At 57.3% G+C, this 1,470-nt stretch overlaps 2 protein-coding genes across 2 annotated transcripts; both read left to right on the forward strand.

Moving 5' to 3' along the window:
- Positions 1-5: 5 nt before the first annotated feature.
- On the forward strand, positions 6-371 carry DQ04_09441030 (hypothetical protein; the record flags this gene model as incomplete). The annotated part of the gene is made up of 1 exon (XM_009315937.1): positions 6-371. The coding sequence occupies one exon, from the start codon at positions 6-8 to the stop codon at positions 369-371; it is 366 nt and encodes a 121-aa protein (XP_009314212.1).
- A 758-nt stretch (positions 372-1,129) lies between these two features.
- DQ04_09441040 (hypothetical protein) lies at positions 1,130-1,468 on the forward strand (the record flags this gene model as incomplete). The annotated part of the gene is made up of 1 exon (XM_009315938.1): positions 1,130-1,468. A coding segment is annotated over one exon (339 nt), but the record flags the coding sequence as incomplete, so codon positions are not given.
- Positions 1,469-1,470: the final 2 nt, after the last annotated feature.

Genomic DNA, 1,470 nt, shown 5'->3' on the forward strand with positions numbered 1-1,470 from the left:
AGTGGATGCAGCGCCTTCGCCGTCCAGCGGCGTTGCTCGTAGGGCCGGCGCTGGAAGCAGCAGCAACGGCAGCAGGCACGGGATGCCACTGCAGCGCCATCGCCACACCCGTTCGAGCGAAATACATCCGCCAGCCAAGCCCGCAGTGGGACGCAGTTCATGAGGACATCAATGCGCACGTCAAAAAACGCATTCCCGGTGAAACACGCGTGGATCGCGTGCGGCGCTTTGCGCGGGAGTGGCGCAACGTGGAGCTCGAGCTCGGCGTCTACAAAGACTCCCGCGGGCGAGAGATTAAGTACCGCAAAACATTTGTGTACCGCTACACGTACCCAAACGCCTTTGACGAATTCTGGTGGCCATGCAAGTGACGAGTGAATGGAATGATGGTAGATTGAGAAGAGTGTATATATATATATATATATNTATTTATTTATTTATTTATTTATATATACGTAGTGAGGGAGAGAGAGAGAGAGAGAGAGAGAGCTGGGGGTTGGGGGTTTGGATTTAGGGAAGCAGGAATGTGGGGCGGTGCTTAGCAGCAGGAAATTTTTATTTTTGTTTGCATCGTCCTTCGCGAGCGGTGGGGGGGAGGGGGGTGAAATTATGTGCGCCTCTGCGGTGCTGTTACTGTCGTCGTTGTTGGGTACTGCTGTAGAGTTGTGGATGTGCGCAGGCGGGGAGTTGTAGTAGTGAATAGAAGTAGTGCTCGGACGCGCGTGTGGTGCCAGCGGTTTTCTGTCGCTTCAAGAAGCAAGATGTTTATNTTGTAGTAGTGAATAGAAGTAGTGCTCGGACGCGCGTGTGGTGCCAGCGGTTTTCTGTCGCTTCAAGAAGCAAGATGTTTATCAGTGAGGGGGGGGAGAGGCACACACGTGCGAGTGGTGTCCAGTTGTCTGTGTCTGTTTGCATTGGCGTGACGCCTTCTTCAGCAACACCACAGTCATCGCCTTTCTTTTCGTCTGCCCCACGGTATGCTGGGCGGGTGTCCTCGCTGCGGCAGAAATGCCGATGTAACAGGTTCGTTTTTTTTTTCTTTGTTGTTGTTGGCTTTTTTTTTTCTTCTTCGCATCGCCTTGCGGCACCGGCAGTGGTGCAGGCGTCAGAACTAGTGCAGGACGGGGTGATGGCTGGGCGGGGTGTGGCCGTGGCGACGTCGCCCATTTCTGCTGCCAGCAACGACGGCTGCGCCGGGGCTGGTGAGTGTGGCGCCGCTGCGCCCAGCAACGATGTCTCGTCAGAGCAGCTTCACCTCATCGCACGCCGCATGAGCCGCGCGCTGCTGCGGCATCCGCAGCTCTCCTCTTTTGACACCGACACGTGCGCGATGTACGGCGCTCTCCGCGACTTCTTCACGCGGTGGTCGGAGCGGCAGCGGCGGGCGGCGTCGATGTGCCTCGCGGCAGAGCAGGTGGCGTGCCTGCTGCAGTACGGCGAGGCGGCAATCCGCAGAGCCGCGCTCGCGGG

Source organism: Trypanosoma grayi, assembly GCF_000691245.1.
Source record: "Trypanosoma grayi strain ANR4 Tgr_944_V1, whole genome shotgun sequence".
Classification (NCBI taxonomy): Eukaryota; Euglenozoa; class Kinetoplastea; order Trypanosomatida; family Trypanosomatidae; genus Trypanosoma; species Trypanosoma grayi.